General features: G+C 42.5%; 1 protein-coding gene across 1 annotated transcript in view; it reads right to left on the bottom strand.

Moving 5' to 3' along the window:
* The window catches only part of LTBP1 (latent transforming growth factor beta binding protein 1), a 188,412-nt gene extending 173,388 nt beyond the window's left edge, over positions 1-15,024 (bottom strand). The window contains exons 1-2 of the mRNA XM_036381048.1: positions 14,140-15,024; positions 13,710-13,780 (exon numbers count right to left, since the gene is read on the bottom strand). Of these exons, the coding sequence (XP_036236941.1) occupies positions 13,710-13,780; positions 14,140-14,594 (526 nt within the window). The 5' untranslated portion in view covers positions 14,595-15,024. The remainder of the gene's footprint in view (positions 1-13,709; positions 13,781-14,139) is intronic.
* Positions 15,025-20,865: the final 5,841 nt, after the last annotated feature.

The following is a 20,865-nucleotide window of genomic DNA, read 5'->3' as shown; positions in this document are numbered from 1 at the left end:
GAAGCGTGAAGCAATTCAACCCTTCCCTCTGTAAAACCCAAATGACGTTCCCTGCAGTAACCCACCCCACTGTAACAACACAGGAGATGCGAGCTGCTGCTACCAAGACATTGCCACACCTAGGAAGAAACAGACAGGTGCTTGTGATTATCCCAGACCAGCTTCTATCGATTCTTTGTGCCATCAGTGAAAAGGGATCAGATTCTTTAAAACACACTTGGCCTTCAGAGAGGATTGATTACGCTGCTTTGCCTTGCTCTGACTAGTGACTACAGAGGGCGTCTGAATAACCAGCCTAGTCTCAACACACCGCTTGTACACCCAGAAAATGCAATACCAACTCCACTCTGAATGAACAAGAAACTTGGAGGAGCAGCAAATCCCACCCAAAAAAATGGAGGGAGGGAGGAAGAAAAGCAAAAGCAACTGCTGACTATAAATAAACATAATACTGCAAAGGCATGTCTACCTTGAGGATTTATTTTGGATACTGAAATTTGCATCACATAAAGATGGCAAAACAAATTAATTATCTTATCTAAAGGACACAAAATTAAAGCAAAAAAAAAGTTTGATTATTCACATTAAAGATGGTATACAATGAAGCATGTGTAAGAAAAAAACATGGCTGAGCTACTTTGTTCCTACAAACTAAGCAAATTTTTAATAGTGTTAATGATCTTTTAACATCAACAAAAGTATATGCCAGGTGATAATTTTTTAACTTGAATAGGTAAGATAATATCTTGAACTATAACATGGGATTCTGCATCATATTCAGATACATCCAACTGAACAAAAATCAGTCGACAACCCTGGCCCAAATAGAGTATTTGACACTTCAATCAAGTTCTAATACATTCTTCTATATGTAAAAATAAATTAAATGCACAAGAATATCTATTAATTAACTCATTAGGATGGGACTGCGTAAGTTTGGAGGCCTATTTTATCCACTGGCAAATGTATCATATATACCAACTGCACATGGCACTAGAATTGCCTTGCAACTTAAACCTGAGTTCTGCATGGGTTTTTGTCACATACACTTTCCCCTCCATGTGAAAGTTCTCCTTTCTCATATATTTAGCTAGGCTACCTTAACTGCATATTATACACCTCCCTGGCAACACAAAAGTATCATTTGCTCATTTCTATTGGTTTATTTTTGAGACTCTGTCTTGTCTCTGCTGGAAGACTGAAGATAATTTTCACTGTAAACTTGAGAAGGGATTTGCAACAAGCATATGCTGTAATAGACAAGCCAAGTCTTCCCTGTGCCTTATTTTAAACTTAGACTTTGCTAGAAACAGTGAAAATTTAATTATACGCACATGACTGAAATAAATCGTATAGTGGAAAATAAATTCAGGAGCCTGAAATTCTAATTAAATTTCACTGGCTTTGGAGAGACTCTTAAGACCAGAAGAGTGACCCCATCGCCTGGGTCATCTGTGTGAAATGTGCAAAAATCACAGTAAAGACTTTGGGCCCAGTTGAGAGCGCTTTAGAAAAAATCTGAAAAAATTCTTTTAAAAAAGTAAGACTTTCAAAAGTCCTATTTTTACATTAAGAAAGCATTCATATATTTGTGGAGATTTGTGGACACGTGCCTATATTATCCTCTAAGTTTCTCAAGAAATTATTTAAAAACTAATGACTTAACACAGAAGTAAGCTAAGAAGACCACACCAAAAGTCAGTATGAAAAAATACCCACTCTGCTAGGACACTGATTATGGCCTATCTCCCCTCAAAAGTGAAGTAACAATGTATACGTACACAAAAGACAACCCTGGAAAGACTGCAACTCTTTTTCCTGTAGTTAAGAACCAAAGTTGTGCTTCAGAAGCCTACAAAACCTTGAGTTTCTACTGATTAAAGTGAATTTAAAACTATAAAGCTAAAAACAGAACCTGTTTTGAAATTACCTCATCTTTTTTGCCCACACAGACTCGAACATTCTTACTTCACTGACAGTAAAGTAAACCCTGAAACACATTACATGTACATGAAGCAAATGCTCTGCAGGACAAACTGCATTACTCTAACTGGCCTTTAACAAAAGAACCATCGGGAGATCCAGCAACTATGTTGTAAGACCAGTGACAACAAGTTGAAAACCCCACCCATTAAATCTTCACAGCAATGAACATTTTGACTGAAGTCCTTCATTAATGTTGCATAATAGAAGATCACAAAACTGGATAAAAGATCATTTTTTTAGGAAAGAATTAAAATGAACATTTTAATTGACATAATACAGCCGTTTAGTTTCTAAAATGTTCAAGACAGCTGTAGTGTGCCAAATGAATGACCTAATTATTTTGTTTGAAGACAACAATAATGGCCCATAAAACTGAAAACACCAGTATTTTCCATAAAGTTAGGCTTCCAAAACCTGCAGTGTAGAAGTATTAAGTTCAAAACTGAAAAGCAGGCCAATATACTGCTGTTAAAGGCAATTGGCTTCATCCTATTCAATTCAAGGAGGTCATGACTGGAAATTCAAAATGGAGCTTGGCAAAGATGCAAATAATGAGACTAAGCTTAGTTGGTCAAATTAAAGATCCACTTAAGTGGAGTGTTCTCCCTCCATTACTAAGGTGGATGCTTAAGGACAGGGTGAGACACAATAAAAGGTTATACCACTACAGCTTTTATGAATTAGAGGCTCAGCAACTTCCTGAGCAAGAGTGCTGGTTTTGGGTTTAATAAGTCTCCATAGATTTTTCTGTCAGAGGTTGACTGATCTGCTCTTTGAGCTACTTCGCTGCAACATCCAAAACTTGCTGTGCCATGGAAGTTGGCCACATTGAAAAGCCAGGCATAGAAAATATAGCCAAACTTCCCTCACTTTCCAGAAGTATGGTTTGTGGTGAGGTTGACCTGGGCTGGATGCCAGGTGTCCACTAAGCTGCTCTATCAGTCCCCAGCTAGACAGGGGAAAGAAAATAAGATCAAAAACAACTCATAGGTTGAGATAAGGCAGTTTACTAAAGAAAAATTGTGTGTGCACACAAGTAAAGAGGAAAAAAAAAACAGGTTTATTCTTTACTTCCCATCAGCAAGTGATGTTCGGCCACTTCCCATGAAGCAGGTCTTCAGCAGTTGCAGGTGTTGCATCAGAAGGCAAGCTTTGTAAATAACAAATGCTCTCTGTTTCTTCACCTTTCCTTAGCTTTTCTATCTGAGCTGATGTCATATGGTATGCAATTTCCCCTTGGTCAGTTTGGGTCAGCTGTCCCAGCTGTGTGTCCTCCCAGGATCTTGCCCACCCCCAGCCTATTGATGGGGGGAAGGGAATGTTGAGAAACATTGCTGGTGCTGTGCCAGGGCTGCTCAGCAGTAGCCAAAACCCTGGAGTATTACCAACACCTTCCTAGGTACCAATGCAAAGCACAGCCCCAGCTCAGCCAGACCCAATACAGTGGGGAAGGAACAAGGATTGCCTTGGGTTGGTTTATGTTTTAAGACCACATAATCTGTATCTACTAAAAATAAAGTCAAGTGACACATTTGCTTTGGAAGTACCTAAGTTACAAAAAGCCCAAAACTGTATCACAAAATGCTCATCCTTGTTATACATCTTTCCCTAATCAACTACTGCTCACCACTCTCTCAGACAGACTACTACCAGCTTTGACAAATGCATATCAGGCCCAGCATGGTTGTATTTGGGACATTCTTTCAGAATACCAAGGGTAAAATAACATTAACATTAGGTTTATACACACCCCTTCCAAAACATCTTATGTTGGTTTGGGACTGATCTATACATATACACTTTTCAGTCCATGTGCTCATGTCATTACAGTTAAAGTGTATATAAATATTTGCAGAAGCAAGACCTAAAATAAAAATTTATAATCATTTCAAACCACATAAATATTTTAAAACTTGTCCATATACAGAATGTAATTTGTTTCAATACATTCCAAATTAAGTATAATTTATTATCTGGAATCAGTAAGCATAAAATGCTGTCATTTATAGAAGGAGTTTAGATAAAAATTTATATTTTTCCCTTCAAATGAATCAAAATACAAGTATAACTGACTCCACTTGTCCTAAAAATGTTTGTATTAAAGTAATATTAAACTAACACTAATTCTTACATTAAGATCATTACAATCTCATTCCTATGCAAATCACTTCTTTTAACCTTCTCAAAAGTAACAACACATTTACAAGTTTATTTCCCTGTGGAGAACAGAAAACCACAAAAATATATTTTTCGGTGAGAAACTCACAATAAACAAATTTAAATATGCCAGAAGTTTTCTGCACCCAAGTTTCTAGCCTTTTAGCCTCAGCTCCACCTTCACCTATTTCCTTTAACAAGCAGCTGCTGTTGGTTTGTACTTAAATGTCCACAAACATTTTTCAATGTCATTCCTGAACTTCTAATACTTCAACACAATTGCTGTAACAGTGTTGTGAGTCTTATGCTATTTCTAATGCACCCATCTACCATGTTTCTTTTTTCTTCCACATGAAATTTACCTTTTTTTTTCTCCTCTTGAGCACACACAGTAGTTCAGCAGCAGTTTAAACAAATTTCATCACCGTGCACATTGGCACGGTATGCATCAACTTCTCCCACAGGAGTGTGTAAATCCTGTCAGGCACAATACATACCAGAGGGCAAATAATAGAAAATACAGCAATTGGAAAAAGGATTTTAAGCATAGAGCTGTTTCAGATTCCAGCACAAAATGGTTGAGAAATGATGCACGCATTAAGTTCACAGAAAGGGGAAAAACCAACACTATGACATAGATACGTCTGTGCTGAGGGCAGAGTTTTCGAGTTTCTTTACATGCAACATAGGAACACTGTTAAAGGCATAACAAATCCTGCCTTCTTGCATGAATGCAAGATTTTTATTCCTCAAACACACAAGGAAACCAAACCAAAGCTCATCCTGGTTGAGTGCACATCCTAAACAAAAAGCTGTGATACAAAGGCACCTTTAACTCCTGCTGGGTTGAAAGACAGAGTGATGATCCCCCAGCGATTCCAGAAGAAAAGCAGTGAAGTGCTTTCCTTGGAACGCAAAAAGTTGTGGGTTCTGAAAGCAAAGAGGCATATTTCAGTTTGCCTCAGAAAAATCTGAATGTGGTGCTGACATCCTGAAGAAGAGCAATGTTTTTTTAGAATTTCCTGTTCTCTGAACTACCCTGCTGCTTAGCTCACCACTTAATTATTTGCTTTTACTCTGGATACCCTTTTAAGTATCAAGTCATTGTCAGGACTGAGGATGCAACTGGCGTCTAGAAACCCAAAAGTTCACTGAAGCTAATGCTTTTCTGGGGATCTAGTTCTCTATCTGGGCATCTCACACAAAAGAGGTTTCCAAAATTGAAAAGTTTACCAGAAATATATCCAATAATTCTAAACATTCATTGAGAATGAAGGAGAGAGGAATTAGCAACCAAGGCTCATACAAGCTTGTTGTAAAACCATGTTATTAAAAAAAAAAAAAGCTTAAATTACTTTTATACAATCCTAAGAAATTACATTAACTGCAGAAAACCTGTGTGACCTCTACACTACTAATGGAGGTAGTATTGCAACCATCTGTGTCTTTCTACACAGGAACTTGTTTTTATCATAACTATATGGTATTAAGGAATTCTTTCCCTAAATATATTTCAAATGAAAGCACGTGTTGGAATTCTTTGCTGTCCACTTCAAACCATCAGATTCATTCCCACAATGGCATGTAAACATGACCTCCAGGAAGGGAGGGAAACAAAAAACAATGCTTTTAGCATACATATTTCTTTTAAAACAAACACACAAAAGACCAGTTTCTCTCTTAACCTAATGGCAATATAATGTACTCTACTAATATTATATTCTATGTATCTCCATAGTATAATCTCTGAATGTCAAGACTCAGCAGAATTGAATAGCAACTCTATTCAAATACTTCAAAAGCTTAACTTCAGCAAAAGGATGCATTATTCTATCAGCAAAAGAATATAACACACTGTTTTCATACTTGGCATTTTCATTCATGTTGTGTTTACTGGAGTTTATATAAATATTTAAGACTGTACAATCTGAGAGGCATTTTAAAGTATTTAATTATAGGAGATCATAACTATGCATATTCTGACAAGACAAACATTGCACATGCTACAAATCCCTTTATCATTCCAGTGCCCACAAATAAAAATGAAAATTATTCATTACAGAATGGACTAAGCCAAGGAAACCAGCAGATTCACATGTTACACGCTGTTTTTGCTGCGTGAGTGGTTTACACTCCAGTATGCAATCCTTTTTAATTCTCTTCACATTTCTCAGTACAGCAATTACTTATTTTGTTACAAAATCCTTCATCATAAATTTGCAAGAAACTGAACAAACTAAGACAAGGTCAGTAAAAAAAGCAACTGGAAGTATTTAACTGGATGCAGGATTTAGACAACTGAAGTGTTACAAAAAAGAGAAAGACTAGAGAAAAAATTATTAATTACAGCAGAGTAGCAAACCAGTAAGTACAAGGAAGTTTTCCCTAAATTCAACCAATTCTCAATAAGAGTGCACAATTCGGTTGAACTTCTCTGAAATACCAGGCCTCAACTGCCATCTAGGGATAATAAAAACCTGACCTCAATTATAAAAAAAACCAAATCTTGCCATAAAACACAAAACAATTTCCCACATGCAGGGATTACTATCTGCACTTCACAAAAAAAAAAAAAAAAAAGAACATGCCCAAGCAGACCTATTTTTAGCTCTGTATTTAAATGAACATCTTGCCCTTACTAAATGTAAAATGCTTCTTCCCCCTGTGTGTGCAGTCACGGATGTGGAGAAACGCTAAAGATTTGCTTGCTTTCTTTAGTCAATGCACAAGGTCTATTTTCTAGGAATAAATTAGGATACACAAGTACTGCTGCTTTTAAAGGCAGAACAAAAAGCCAACTAAAGAAAGAAACCTCAAACCCAGCCCAACATCAGTCCAACAACTAACATATCAGTTACAGAGCATGGACTGATTTGGCCACCCAAACCATCAATAACCTGTTAACACACACTGCTCCAGAGTTTGAACAGGGAGACAGTTTAGGGAGGTGTGTGCCCCTTTTCATCTACCCTCTACAAATCCTAAAGCTCCCAGGCAATCCAAACATCCTTTAAGGCAGGATCAGTTGGCACAAGCAGCCCTTAGTGGTCAAGGCTGCATTTTCTCCAGGCCTCACAGAGAGCAGAACCCCATACCTCACTACAGCCCTGCTTTTCCCAAGGTTGGGAGGCTCACTGATCCCAAACACAAAGCCACTTTGCAGGACAGGAAGGAGATGGGAGCATGCTCCCTTCCAGCTCTTCCCTTCTCCATGCTCAGGAAGAGTGGCTGTAAGGAGAGAGCTGTAAGACTACTACTGTGAGTATCAAAGCATCACTTCTCTGTCAATATATCATTTTGTTCCTACACACGTGCAGAACCAGGCAGTGCGCAACTGAGGGATGAAACATGGCTTTCCCTGGCTCATACACAGCTTTCTGCTCCACTTCCAAGTTACACACTGAAAACAAACAGCCAACAAACTGAAAGGGAGGGAAACAAAATAAAACAAAACCACCTCTGTTTTCTGTGTTCCTCCTGATTCTCTATTAAGAAGGGAAGTGTTCAGGAATTTTAATCCACTGTAGATTTACCACAATTTTACTGCAGGTCCTGCTTCTTTTGTTAATGATAACTGCTGCAATGAGCTGAACAAGTTCACTATCAATCTGCCATCTGCTCCAGTGTGAGAGCACAACATCTTGACAAGTTTATTTTAAGGTTCTCTTTTTTTTTTTTTGTTCTGTCTTAATTCTGCACACACTTGTAGTATTTGTATGAAACAGACCATGTACATTATGAGCTTGTTTCCAGTAAAGTCCCCGGTGTCTCACAAAGAGAAGGCTGGGTAGGTTTCACTTCATACAAATTGTGGACTTAAGTTTCCTCACCAAAATGAGGGAATGGCACCATGGCATGGTCATGTGTAGAGCAGGCAGCAGCTAATAGCTCCCCCATTTCTCACAGCTCTTTTACAGCCTGGTCTCACAGGCAGGAGGTTGGCTGCCAACCATGGCCAGGAGACAGAGACTGTGCTCAAAGTCTGCATTACTGCTGGTTTGGGTCAGCCTCTCCTGAAGCTGTCATACCAACTGCACTTAGAGAGGTTTGGTTTGTGTTGTGGGAACATCTACAGGTGTGTGCACTCTATTTCTTTTAAGATGCAAAGAAAAAAATATGTCTAAATAATAAAAAGCAAAACTCAAACATGAGCACTCCAAGAATGCACCTAATGTATTTCAGCCTCATACTGGTGTTCATTCCACAAGACTGGACTACACCTTGCCCAAAATAAAACACTAAGCCCTGAAACACACATGCCCTGGGCCTCAGGTCATCAAATCCAAAGGGTTTTGTCTATAGATCAGCTCCATGCTGCTTGCTAATGCTAATGTACAAAGACTACCAGAATTTGGACCCTGTCATTCTATCCCCTTCCCAAGGGCAGTAAGTGAAAAATAAAGCAGAGAAGAATTACTACCAAGGCCTAACAAGCACTTTCCCACTATGAAAGCCCATTTCCTGTACATGAAATTCAAAAGTTTTATTTACATATTACAGTAGCAAGCACACAAAGGCAAAACAAGCTTCTCAAACTTTCAGTTTTTCAACTCTGAATTGCTTAAAAACCACATCAAAGGATAGATAGATCAAAAAGGACTAATGTATAGGTCAGTCACATGGGTCAAAGTAGCTTATCTCTTTAAAACTCAGATATTAAATTTTGATTTAGACATAATTTGAAGGAGATTGATATTGCTTTTACTGAGATGATGGTCTTAGAATGAGAAGAAACAACATTTTGGGACAGTATGTTATAGTTAGGCTTTGTATACACAATGTAAATAAACAGAACTTGGTAAAACTCAAAGCCACAAAACTGATTAAGCACAAGCCTCAGGAACCGGTTGTGACCAGAAAACCACCAAGAAGCACAGCTGCAAACATTTGAAGTACTTGGTTCCTTTGATGAAAAGTACAGCTCTCCTGGATACCCCTTTCTAAGAGCTGAACTGAAGGCAGAAAAAGAGATTCCAAGCAACTCATACTAAAATGTTTAGTGATCCAGAGTTTTACATCTAAACTGGAGGACTCACGTATATTTCTAAGTTTCCAGGCCTGGATCCTAACCCTATTCCAGGACAAGACCTAAGCATGCAATCTTTCCCTCGCCTTCCCCAAGAAATTCAGAAGCACAAGCTGGAAGCAACTTAGGGCACACTCCATCCAGGTGATCTGGAGCCCCTGGTCACACTGTCAGGTGCCATGTCCTGAAGGAGATACAAAGCTGGAGCATGCTTACTCAGCCACAGCTAGAACTGCAGCTCTGGAACTTCAGGGAGGAGGTGGCTCAAATTGAACAGCAGTGCACAGGCAGAGGCCAAGCAGATTCAGAAACTGAACAAAGGGGACCCCTCCTCAGGGCAAGTATTCACACAGCTTTCTAGTCTCCTGCCTCTACAGCAGCAAGTATCTACAGTTGTGTATTTTCTTATTCTGAAAAATAAACCTGTGTAAGTCTTTATTCAACATTGAGTCAGGCAGTCTTCCTTAAAAGAGAATTTTCAAGATAATCTTGTAATACAAAGAAAAAGCCAACAGACTGCTTTCTTATTTTCTGATAACCTTCCCAAAGTGCCCAAGCACAGACAGCTCATGATCAAACTCATAGAATTCAGTCCAGTTCCAACACCAAAGTACTAGCCCTATGCATGGAACATATGCATGCAAACACAACACCTTCAGCTAAGAAAGACTTAATACCCTTTTAATCTTAATTGACAGTGATGGCACACCTGGGTTCTACATAGACAGCAATTTATCTCTCTATAGGAAATTTATTCTGAATGTGTTCCTCCAAAACCCACTTCCTCACCTCTTGCCCTATGAGCCTTTCTTACACCATTGCAGTAAGGAACTCATACCATTGAACACTGCAGGCTCTCCCCATTTTTTTAAACATCCAGTTTACATTGAGATCACTCAAAAACAACTGCTATTAATACTCCAGACAAAACACATTATACATTTTACAACTACAAGGTGGTACTTCTCATTTATCTTTTTAAGATATCAGATTCTCCATACAATATGCAATTTTCTCTTACATTCCCAACATGAAAAACAGCTCCTTGTACCATTAAGCAAACAAAACCAGAACAAGCAGAAGAGCAAATTTTGTAGTTTTAACTAAGAGAAGTTTAGTAGTAAGTAGCGAAGTCGGAGACAACAGATTTCTACAGGATAAACACCCATTTGGGTGGTGGGAACTCCTGATTTCCAGCACAGGCCTTCCTGGCAGTTGTTATAACTTGTCTAAGACCACATTTAACCTATGGTTTAATTTCCATAAATGAAATAATAAAACCCCCACTCTCTAAGCTTTACTTGCCTTAGAGACATGTTACAGAGCTAATTAATGTTTCTAAAAAGCTCTGTTATGCAACAAGTACTAACAAAACATGGTGTCTCCAAGCCTCAGTGGTATCTCATTACTGCACTTGCACAGATTATAACCTATGATAACCATGACTGGAAGACAATCCTTGTCCTAAACCCTTTCACGTGCTTCTGACTTTCCAAGATGCTTACTGTTGTGGTTCAGTTTTTCCCACCTTTGTCTTTACCCAAAGGTAGATGTTCTGAAAGCTTCAAAAAGGTTGGTTTTGATTGTTAGGCATCATACGCCCAGCGTAAAGCAATTCTGAATACTTCTAACGCTGAGTGTTATCATCTCATCTTTTTAATTAGAATGATGCAGCTCTTCATAATTTAAGTCACTCTGAGTTTGAAAAAAGTTCTTAACACTTTACAACATAAAACTGAAATATTAGGGACAGAGGGGGGAAAACCCTAAATGTCTAAATTGGATATGGTAGGCACTCTCATACAGTTCACAGAAAGACAGAAGTTCACCTTCTGAGGACTGTCAGGCTTCCAAGAGAACATGAACAAATGTAAACACAACAGGCAGTTTAGCTTCAGACTAAAGTTTAAATAAAAGTACTTACAAAGTTCCCTTGCCTCCTCCATCCAGATGCTGCCCTCTGACCTGCACAGAGACATTTCAAACACCTCCTGTTGCTGCTACTGAGGAAAAGGGACGTGGCTGCCACTGCTCCCAGCCAGACTGCGGGGACAGAAGTCACCCAAAGGGAACGGCAGCCAGAGCCTCCCGCATAAGAAAGCAGGGCTGGCAAACACCACCCAGCAAGGCAAAGGGAAGGGAAGGCAGCCTGGCTGCAAGAGCAGACCTCTGCCCTTCACCCCCTCTTTCTGAGGGTTCCAGGCAGGCTTATTCACACAGGTGCAGCAGAGCAGAAACACATGCTGCTTGTTCCAGCCTGGGATTACACCTGAGCTAATAAACCTCACTGATCAGAGCTGGCTCTCAGCACTCTGGTTCTGGAAGCACGATGCAGACAAATGGAAGTTGGCTCTGGAAAGAGCCAGTATGGGTCTGGGGTTTATTAACTCAGGCTTTGCAGCATGCAAAAGAATAAAATCTGGCCCTAGAGACTAAATAGCTTATTAAAGTGATACTGAGCCTGAACTAATAAACCCTGACAGAATCAAACCAACTTTGCATCAAGTCAGCTCAGGTGTACCAGCATCTGTGGCACAGTTAATCCACTGCTACAATAAGCACTCAAAACCAAGAGAGCCTGCTATCTGAATTTTAAAAACACACTCATAATTTTGCAGGAAACAAAGGGGTTAACTGTTGTTCAGTTATAGATTTTCTTTTCTTCTGAGAGGAACATCAGGAGCTTCCAGAAAAGGTGATATCTAGCTTTTATGACTGTGAGCTGAATCAAGTCAATGCTATCTCATGGTTTGCCTAAGTTACAAAACAGACAACTTGAGTACATTCAGTGCTTCCCTTGGCCTGCCAAGAGAGGGGTGAAACTGAGAAAATCCAAGCCAAGTGTATTATACCACTGCTAGGAGGAATTAGAGAAGCATCAGAGCAAGGAATAAAGATATTTAATGCTAAGGAGAACCTAATATCAGAGGCACAAAATGAGAAAATACCCCCACCTTTCTTTCTTTTAACTTTGTTACTACATTTCTCCAGTAACTGTAAGAACTAGCCAAGATAATGGATTTAATTAATCTACACAGCTATCACATAAAAATCCAATTGTCTGACTTGGTCCTTACTGAAGACTCTAAAATTAAAAGGCAATAAAAAAGAAAAGATAAGTGATAAACAGAGAAGTGAAAAAGACAAAGCATAAAGGACAAAAAGCAAAGAAAATGACCTAATGTACAAACAAAAAATTGCCTGGAAATGAAAGTTACTAGAAGAAGAGAAAGACATTAAGAAAAAAACTAAAACATTCTTTGAGTTTTGTTCAAAATAGTGAAAATAAAATTGGTTGACAATAGCACAGCTAAAATACATTTTTCACTTAATGTCCTGAAATTACTAAGAGGTTTGGTTTTTTTTATTAGTCTTTAAGATAAGGTAGGTTTTTATTAAGCTCTGCAGTTAGCCTCAAAATACCACTGTAAGCTGAAGGAAAACATTCTAGTACTTGTAAGGTGTTAAGCAAATGTGACTAACCTAACACAGCAGCATGTGTTTGAAAATGTTAATTTAGAAGCATATCTGAAATACATGTCTAAATTAGTAGGGAAATGGTGAAGTTTTGTCTTTAACTACTGTCATAAAGTCTTTGCTTCTTAGCAACAGGTCCATGCAGGTCAAAGGTACTTGACCTTAGTCAGGATTACAAAAGTGATTGCTCCCTATTGTGAAAAATCCCACACAGGGACAAAAGCCTTTGGGGAAAAAAAAAAAAAAGGCAGTGTTTACTCCAGCTCTTTCAGGGACAGCAATCTGTCCTGCTGAACTACAGCAATACTGCCAGATCTGCCCAATCTCACTGATACTCACAGGAGTTTCCTGAAGACTTATGCCCTTCCAGTCTTTCCTGACCTCATGACATCACTCCAGTTTAGCCATTTGCAATCATTCTGAGTCTTGCCTAAAGTAGCAGAAATTCTCCTGCTTTCCCCTTAGAAAGAACAACAGGAGCATAGCAGGATTGGCTCAATCAGTGTTATTTTATGCACCTATTTTGTGTTTCTAGTTATCCCAGTAAAGTACATCACTCTACTGTCACCAAACCCATTTCTTTCACATTGTTCAGTGCTTCAAAAATTCCGTGTGGTAAGCATAGGATCATTCATGTGTCACACTGGTGAAGGGACAGGGTGGGTAGATGGCAATTCCTTGCTCCCCACCTGTGCTCCTCTGGTATATTCTTTACCATCTTAAGCCCCCCCATTCTAAAGACTCCTAAAAAACAAGAACTGATAGGGAGGGGATGCTCACATATACAAAGCCTCCACAAAGGTCTCTCCAAAAATGTCACTGTGCTACAAATAAACGCAAGAGACACCCACTATTCACCCTTCAGCAAAGGTGAAGGTTAGGAAGGAGGGATTTCAGGATGGAAAGAGTGTTAGATCTGTCCCGTGGGTTCTGTAGCTCAGCCAGCACCTCTTTGCCCACAGACGATCCCAGCACCCACCACCTCGCCAGGTGCCAGCCTGGGCCCCTCGAGTCCCACCACATCTCCTACCCCACGCCCCTCCCCGACCGCACGGCTACTCACGTTTGATGCAGCGCTGGGAGCCCGTGGCCTTGCTCCAGCCGTGGCAGCACTGCCCCCCGCACACATTGACCCTGCGGGAACAGCAAACAAGGACCAGTGTCCGGCGGGGCAGCCCCCGTGCCGAGCCGGGCCGCGGGGCGGGCGCTGGGCCGGGGAGACAAAAGGCGGGAAGAATGAACCCTCCCGACTGAACTCGACGCCTCACGCCGGGCCGGGGCGGCCGCGGATTCCCGGGATAAGGGAGCCGGCCCCACGTGCCGCGGGTGTTCCGGGGCCGGGCAGGTAACACCGCGTTGCCCCCGGACCCGGGACAGCCCCCCGCCCTCTCCCCCCTCCCGAGGGGGCGACAGCGGCCGCGACGGGGATGCCGGCGGTGCTCGGGAGCTGCGGTGCTGGAGCGGGGGACATGCGGGACAGGAGGGCGCCTTACCCCGGCAGCGGCGGCAGCTGGTGCTTCTGGCGGAGGGGCAGGGCGGCGCTGCTGTTGCCGTGGGGGCCCGGCGGCGCCTTGAGCCGCGGGCTGAAGCGGGCCGGCTTGGCGAAGGAGGAGGCGTGAGCGGCGGAGTTGGGGTGGACCTGGCCGGCGGGGCCCAAGCGGAGCTGGACGGCGGCGCTGCCCGGCTTGCTCATCCGCCGGCTCCGCTCCGGAGGGCCGCCGCCGCCGCCGTAGCGCGTGTTCAGCTGCACATTGAACGTGCGCTGCTGCTGCTGCTCCCCCCCGAGGAGGGTCGGGCGCTGCTGCCGGCTGCCAGAGGAGCTCCCCCGGCCGGGCTGCAGGACGTACGTGATCCTCCTTAGCCTGCCCTTTTCGGAAGCTGCGAGCCCTGGTGACAAAAGCGCCCAGGCAGCGAGGAGGAGGAGGAAGCCCCATCTGATCCGACCCATTTCCACAGCGGGAATCCCTACAGCCGGCGAACTTCGCGGAGCCGTAGCGCAAGGGTTTCCTCTCCTCCAAAGAACGCGGGGGTGTGTGCGACCTGCGCCCGCGGGCGGATCCCTCCCTCCGCTCGCTGCCCCCCAACCTGCTCCGGGCGGGGCGGAGGAGGAAAAAAGCCTCAGGATCCTCCCGCCCGCCCCCCAAACTGTTGGGAAAGTTCAGCAAACACTTCGCCCCGTAGAGCAGGAAAACATCGTTGGAAGAAAGGAAGCGGCGGGTGCAAGCCGAGCTGCGAGCCGGAGCGGGAAGGGAGGAGGAGCAGCAGGGGAAGGGTGTTTGCTGGAGGGGGGTGGTCGCAGTGGAGAGCAGATGTCTCGGTGCCGGAGCTGCCAGGGGTCTGCCTGCGTGTGTAAGGAACGGCCCCGGAGCCGGTGCGGGCTGATCCCAAGCCCCTCTTTAAGAGTTTCTCGGCGAGTGAGCGTGTGCGGAGGGGAGGGGGCGGGCGGAGGGAGCCCCTGCCCCGGTGCCGGCCCCGCGCAGCCAATCTGGGCCCGCCCTGACGTCAGGGGCGCTCCCGGGCCGGGAGGGGGCCCGGCCGGGCCAGGTGACCGCGGGCAGGACAGGGCAGGGGGCGGCCCGGGGTCCGGAGCTCCGGGGGGGGGGGTGCGCCGCTAAGCCAGCCTCGGAAATACCTGCTGGGACCCGCGAGTGCCGAGCTGCCCTCTGCCCGGGACCGACCCGCACGGCCGCCCGTACCTGGGCTCCGGCAACAGCTGAACCTTTCTGCTGTATTTCAATGGAGGTGAGGCTTAGAGCCCCAAAAGCGTAATATACGTGCTTCACTCGGTAGGTGGGGACTCGATAAAAGCGCTTACACACGTTTAAGGTAAGCACATCCCTCCATCTCAGCCTGATGAGAGCCAGAGGTTGCTCTTAGCAGAAATCTTAGCAGGATTAGGAGGGACTGTATTGTTCCTTGTTTTTCTTTATGTTCGTAAGGCAGTATGTATTAGTAAAGAATGAAATACAAACCACAATCGTATACTCATAATTAATGTATAAGCAAAACTGCCCACGTTTTTCTCCAGCGTGTCTTCACTAATCTCACCCTTTAGCAGTGTAAACAAAACAAAACAAAAAAAAAAAAAAAAACAAAGCTCACAAAATAACCCGAAGGTACATCTTTTAAAATACTCAGAAGCTGATGTGTCCCAGTTCTTTCCAAGAAACTTTGTAGAGAATCAGTTTGCAAATCCAACAGCTTGGAATTCAGGTCCTCCTCCCAGGGCTCTCCTCTGCTCTTTTCCAAAGCTTTAAGGACACTGACCCCGGCTCCAAACTGACGAGATTTTGCTCTTAAATGCTCTTGGCACAGCTACACAGCCGGAGAGGGGAGCAGGAGGGTTTTACGTGTACTCAATTCTAGGCAAAAGCCAGTGTTGAGAGCAAAACGGTCCCTTCCTCTTTAGTTCTCATCTATTTAAAACTACTCAAAAATAAATAGATGTTTTAAATAGATGAGAGTTTGGAGCTTGCTATAGTCACAGTGTAAGGGATCCACATCAATGTTAAAGGCCTCTGCTCCTGTGCCTCCAATGGTCTGAATTGAAACGCAGTGTTTGAAAAGAAAATGCCACAAGAACTTGGGTATTCTAAATCCACAGTGGATTAAATGAGAATGAAACTCTGTGGTGCTTCAGAGAAAAACTGAGATAAAGACTAAAAGTTTCCAAGCCCCAGGTTGAAGTTACCTGGGAAGATAACTGTGAGACCACTGCCTCTTCTCGTAGTGAACATATACATCTATTGTCTTTTTAACTTGGAAGACATTCCCAGCAAGTGAACTGTTCAGCCTTCCAAAAGCTAATTACTGTAAATCACAACTATGCTAACTGTTTTTGCACTATTTAGGGAACAGAAAAACACCTTGAAACCAGTGTGGGGAGGTGAGGACTGAGTAAGTGGTGAGAAACTGATGTGGTACTCAGGATTGTTGCTCTGCACAAGGCCACTGTCCTTCAGAAGTTTTCCAGAATGAGATCACAACTCTGTGTGTGGCTGGGTTTGTTGAACAGAGGGCAAAAACTGCATCATTCCACAGCAAAAGCCAGTTGCTTTTAAGAAATGTGAGGTTTAAGTCATGTCAAGCAGGGGGCAAATGTGGTGTATTACTGGCTACTGTACAGCAAATGGTAAGAAACCTCAAGGGAGATATAGCCACAAAGGTGGATGCCTTGCATAGAATCACTGAGGTATAAAACCATTCTTGAAAAAACATTTAGTATTATCTGAAATTAATTGCTAGAGGTCAAGCACTCCTCACAAATTTACATGGCAGATCTGATTTTCAGTGTTCTCTTTTTTTTTTTCCCCTCTAGCAAGGAAATCCACACTTTTCCATTTGTCTGCTATCTGGTTTTGCTTCCTCCCTCCCTCCCCCTCCTTCTTCTCCTCAAGGTCTTGGATGTCAGGTTTGGCTGCAGTAACACATCAGGTTGGCTGCATAAGTTTTAACAGCTAAAAGAGGATTTCAGTGAACCACCACTGGAGACTAAATCTCAGCTCAAAATTTTTTCACATGTAGAAGTTTCTGCTTCCAAAGGACAAGAAGTTCATCCAGCACAGATCAGCATCAGCCAGATGCTGGCCTTTTAAAATCAACCCAGGTGACTACTTAAGTCCTGAGGATTCTTCAGTAAATGGTGTCACTCCTTGTGGGAAACCTGCCCTGGCTGCCTCCCCAGCTCCTGTGGAAAAGCCACTGACTTGAGTAAGCAGTGACAAACAGGAATTAGTATCTCACACCACCTTTCAGGAACAGCCCTCTTTTTGAAGAAGGGTTGGGAAAGCAGTTTGCACTGTTTCTGTTCTTGTCCCCTGTGGTTTGTGACTAAAGGGTGGACATAAGGAACATAAAGTTCCTTAGTCTGTACACCACCCACCAGAGGGGCAGACCTCTGGATGCTCTGCTGAAAGGGTGAGGCTGAGACTGAGAAGGGCAGAGCTGGCTGGAAGACTGGGAGCAGGAAGCAGAAGTGCCCTGATGAGATAGCATGACTGCTTCAAGGTTTAAAGGCTTAATGGACAGAAGAGAAGCCAGTTTGAGAGTGTGAGTATCTATAAGAAGGACCAAAATAGCATTATTCAAACCAAAATAAAAGGAAGAACTATATATGTATATATGCCATATATGTTTTTGCTCAAGTCTCATGACTTTGGGGTCAGTCCCATGAGTTGAATGAGGAAGGACAATAGTTTTGAGCTGTCAAAGCTGGCAGCACTCACCTCTACTGTTCTTTTCATCAAACAGCTGTTGCCCTGTCTCCTGGAGGATGTGTTTGGTGCATTGGCTCACAGGGCAATGCAGGGACCTTGCAGGATGCTTCAGTGAGGATGTGCTCTGTGTTCTGCTGGGGGTGAAGCCATCTGAGCACAGGTGATCGCCATAAGCACCACAGTGCCACCACATCTCCCTGTGACTCCATGTCCACATTAGCCAGGCTGTAAGCTGAATGATCAGCAATGCCTCATGTGTCCAGCTAGGGGGTCAGTAAATGACCCTGCTGATCTCGTAGGTCCACCAGGCAGCAAGTCGTGGCTTGTAAGGAGAACTGGGTTGGAAGCTCACATTTAACATTAGAGTTTGACAAGGCTAAATGCTGTATTTAGCTTCAATTTTGGCTATTTAAGAAAACTTTTACAGTACTGTAGCTCCATTAGCTTCAGCAATATTACTTCAAACTTCTTTTGAGCTAAAGGAGGAAAAGCAGTCTATAATTTCTTGTAAGCTGAGAATCAGCTGGAGACCTGTATTGGCTCTTTTCCTTTTCTGTACTATACAATTATCTGAAAAAAAAGTCCTGTATTTTGCAGTCTAAATTACACTTTAGCCATAGCTCTGTACAGGTAACATGACTCTAATGTGGAGAGTATTTCTTTTGAACAAAAGAAAACAGCTTAGTCTAACTGTCATCAGAGCAGGAAAAAGAAGTAATTGGTGTTTATTATGTCACTAAATTAAGTCACATGTGACTCTGAATGCATATGTAATTTTCAGAGTAAGACCATGTAGATATAAGTATCATTTCTGCATGCTATGTTTCAAACAGAACACTACCTTCCAACCTGTATTGTTGTTTGTTCCTTCAGGCAGAAACTGCAATTACTCTACAGTTTGTACTAATATTCTGAGGCCTCAACTGTTCCTGAGTATTACCACAGTATAAATATCATTAATAAAGTTTCAGAAAAGAAGTCCTGCTCACTCTATTCATGTAGGCACTTACACCCACTTCCAAGGAACTCAGTCAGACTAGGCCTGGATGGACGTGTGGGCTTTGGAAGGAAGCAGCTGAGCTTTGCTGTACCCATTCACTACTGGTGACCTTCCTTGTGATTTGGAGGTCTCTAATGACCATACCTGGCACATCCCAGTAATTCCAGACTAACTGTACATTACCTTGGTAACTAACCTTTTGGCTCCCCCTTGTTGGATTTGCTGAATCCAAGATGCATGAATGTGCCTTCCCAAACACCTTCTCTGAAAGAACTCATCATCTCCCAAGGCCACACTCCCCCTGGCACTGCAATCAGGGACTGCTGCAATAGGCACTGTACACACAGCCCAGGTGACAAATCCTGCTGGCTCTTCTGACTGCAGCCACAGGGTCCTGAAGCAGACCAGCTCTTCAGGGGCCAAGGAACTTTTATGATGAACTTGGTCCATGATATGAATTCACACCTTGGAGCAGTACAGATCCTGTGTGGCACTCAGTTTCTGAAGCAGACAGATTAGTATGCAGATATTCCAGAGCCACAAATCTGGATGGGAAAAGAAAACAAAGTCATGGTAGTGGGGCTAGGGGGTCATCATTCCCACTCTGACTACTACCAAAAGAGATTGCAAGAGGGACTTTTTTTTTTCTTGCATTAAGTCACACTGAAAGTTCGATCCTTTTTGCAAAAATCTGTCAGTGCCAGTCTGTCTCCACTGACCACCACCATATCCAACAAAACATACACTGAGGCAAGTAGGAGTAGGCTTCTCTGTAAGTTACTGATAATAGCTGTATTGAAAGAAGTTGTGTGAATTTGTAAAGTCTTAAATTCCATTTTACCAAACTACCAGAAATCCCTTCTAGAATATTTGGCAATTTCACAGTCATCCTCACATATGGAAAATAACTGATTCAAAAATACAAGATTTTTTTCAAGATATGAAAATATCCACACTGTGCTGCTGCTGCAATTATTCTTCCCCTCAAAGGAATAAATACATCTTGTCTACAAAACAATTAAAATATCTCTAGAACTTTTCTATTACACTATTCCTTACAATTAATTGTTTGGTTTTTTGTACAATCCCATGTACACTGTAAATAAATAAACTGCAGAGGAAATTAGGTGGAAAGGACCACAAAAATAAGAAAATACATACAATTATTTCACTTTACCTTAGGAGAAGATGTGTTTAAACTAACATATTATTCACAAAAGCAAGGTAAATATTATAACTAATATTTGAGAACTCTCACAGCGTGACTATGTCGTATGCCAAGAATACTAATCTCTACAAAAATAAACTTCAGCAATGGACCATGATTTTTCAGTGTTGCACCGTGTGCTGCTCAGACTTTTGAAAGCTGAAGGAAAAAGAGTCTGTATAAAATAAAGCTGCTTCTGACTGCAATTAGCATTGAAGAAGAATGTCTTAAACTTTTCATAATTTTACATAATCTAGGCAGAGCAGCAAATCAATGGAAGTGGGAGTGAAGCAGACAGAAGCAGTCTGAAACTATGGAAAGAGGAGCCGTGGCTCGTGGGAACACCAGCCATGCTTACCCCTGCAGCAGCTGCTGAATAACCTGAAAGGTGATGTTTTCACAGCTTGTCTGGTTGGTCTCCTGCTCTGACAGCCTGGGATGAAGTTGGATGGACAGCTTGGGTATCTACTGTCCAGTTTAACCTTGCTTTGCGTGTCACAGAGACAGGAACCCAGCCCCTGTTTAGTACCTGAGCTTGACTGTCAGGGTAAAAAATTGTTTAAAAACCAGCTGGGCACACAGAGCAGCAGATCCTGCCTCCCTGAATTAAAAAAAGGGCAGAATACTACTTCTCATGATGCACTTGGAGCAGCTCCCAGAACACCAATGTTAGAGGCTGGGAGACTGTGTATAGGTTCTCTGTCTGCTGCTCCTTCAAGGTTTGTGGTGGAAGATGACGAAACAAAAATTACAAGCTTCTTTTTTTTTCCCCCATTTTTAAAAGTAGGTAGGTAAT

This window comes from Molothrus ater, chromosome 3, assembly GCF_012460135.2.
Source record: "Molothrus ater isolate BHLD 08-10-18 breed brown headed cowbird chromosome 3, BPBGC_Mater_1.1, whole genome shotgun sequence".
Taxonomy (NCBI): Eukaryota; Metazoa; Chordata; class Aves; order Passeriformes; family Icteridae; genus Molothrus; species Molothrus ater.
The sequence above is the reverse complement of the archived record's forward strand: the minus strand, read 5'-3'. Positions and strand labels throughout refer to the sequence as shown.